This window comes from Austrofundulus limnaeus, unplaced genomic scaffold, assembly GCF_001266775.1.
Source record: "Austrofundulus limnaeus strain Quisiro unplaced genomic scaffold, Austrofundulus_limnaeus-1.0 Scaffold1004, whole genome shotgun sequence".
NCBI lineage: Eukaryota > Metazoa > Chordata > Actinopteri > Cyprinodontiformes > Rivulidae > Austrofundulus > Austrofundulus limnaeus.
In genome coordinates, this window is record NW_013953406.1 from 13240 (window position 1) to 14788 (window position 1549).

At 42.4% G+C, this 1549-nt stretch overlaps 1 protein-coding gene across 1 annotated transcript in view; it reads right to left on the bottom strand.

The window, feature by feature from the left end:
• Positions 1 to 6: 6 nt before the first annotated feature.
• Positions 7 to 1549, bottom strand: part of cplx2b (complexin 2b) — a 31062-nt gene continuing 29519 nt past the window's right edge. The window contains exon 4 of the mRNA XM_014030134.1: positions 7 to 1224. Within this exon, the coding sequence (XP_013885588.1) occupies positions 1030 to 1224 (195 nt within the window). The 3' untranslated portion in view covers positions 7 to 1029. The remainder of the gene's footprint in view (positions 1225 to 1549) is intronic.

The following is a 1549-nucleotide window of genomic DNA, read 5'->3' on the forward strand; positions in this document are numbered from 1 at the left end:
ATGGGCACCAGTGACCCACGCAACCCTGAAAAGGAAGAAGCGTGTTCAGAAAATGGATGGATGGATGGATGGAACTCTTCAGTTTTTCGAGCGCATCAACAACTCTTCACGATGAGTTCATCGTATTTAAATGTATAATGYGTGATGAGGTGTTAAATAATAAAGTAAAGAAGTAAAAGTGTCCTTTTTGTTTTGAATGTAACAAAATCAAAGTTAATGTAAAATTACAAATCCTCAAAAAAACACAGTAAATGTACTTCGTTACTTTGCACCTTTGTCGTATTATTTAAAACTTTTTTTGCGACGGCAGTTTGTGAAGCTGTCAGAGGAACGACAACCTTTTTTCAAACGGTTTAGTAAAATATTGAAACTTTTCCTCGAAGCGTCGGTGTGAAGGATGAAGTCCGCTCCCCGACCGTCGAACACACGCCTCCAAACGTGTCCGTGCACACGCCTGACCCCAAAACAAACCCTTATTTACACTTTCTCTGCAGGAGGAGATGACATGAAGGCACGTGTCCTCAAAAAGCAAACGTGGATCGATTTCTTTTCTTTGTTTTTTTCTTTTGTTTGTTTTTTTCTAAAGGAAACTCTTTGTAAAAGTAGAAAACTCTCAGTATGAACACAACAACATGCTGGAAAACTCGGCGGCAGTGACGGAAGATGTTTCGGTTCCTCGGTGGAACGGTGTTCTCCGGAACAAGAACCGAAAGTCAAAACTTCTTTTTTTTTCTAAAAAGATCAAAATAAAGAGAAAATATAAATAGAATCAAAGCAGTTAATCTGCAGAAGGAGAAATTAAAGATTGAGGAGTAGAAAATAAAGTCAAAGGTCTCTACAAAGGCAGTGTGCAGACCCTAATAGTTACGTRAAAGCCCACCCTCCCAGATCTAGAATCAACTCCTGGCCTACAAACCCCGCAAAATAACTCCCCCAGAGTTCCTGACTCAGCCCCAAATCCCCTGACCTGGGCCAGACGGACCCAGTTTTTAGGGCTCGTTTGCTTGGTTTTGTTTTTTTTCTTTTGTTTTACTTCTTGAACATGTCCTGTAAAGGTCCCGGCAGGTACTTGAGGACAGTGTCCAGGATGCTCTCTTCGTCCTCTTCGTCGTCTCCACAGCCCCTCGGGATGGCCTTCTTGGGACGGGTCAGGGATCCCTCGCAGGCCTGCTCCATGGCAGCTTTCTCCTCCGCCTCCTTCTCCTCCTTCTTCTTCAGGCCGTACTGGAGGGAGGATGAAATGCATGACGGCAAACAGAGTTTAAACGACTCGAGCAGTTCAGTAAGTTCGCCAYCAGATGGCAGCAGAGTGCAGCAGGTTTATTCCACAAACAGAACCTGCACTGCAAAAACTGTCCATCTTACCAAGTTTTAAAATCTTATATCAGCCAAAAAAGTCCTTTTGATCTTGTTTTGAGACTGATTTACTAAAGAACTGATTGTGTAAGAATAATCATCTTGTTTTCAGAATGTGTAAGATTATCAGTGTGCATTGCCAGTGCAATGCACACTATTGTGATTCGTTTCCCATCCAAGTCATCTCCACTTT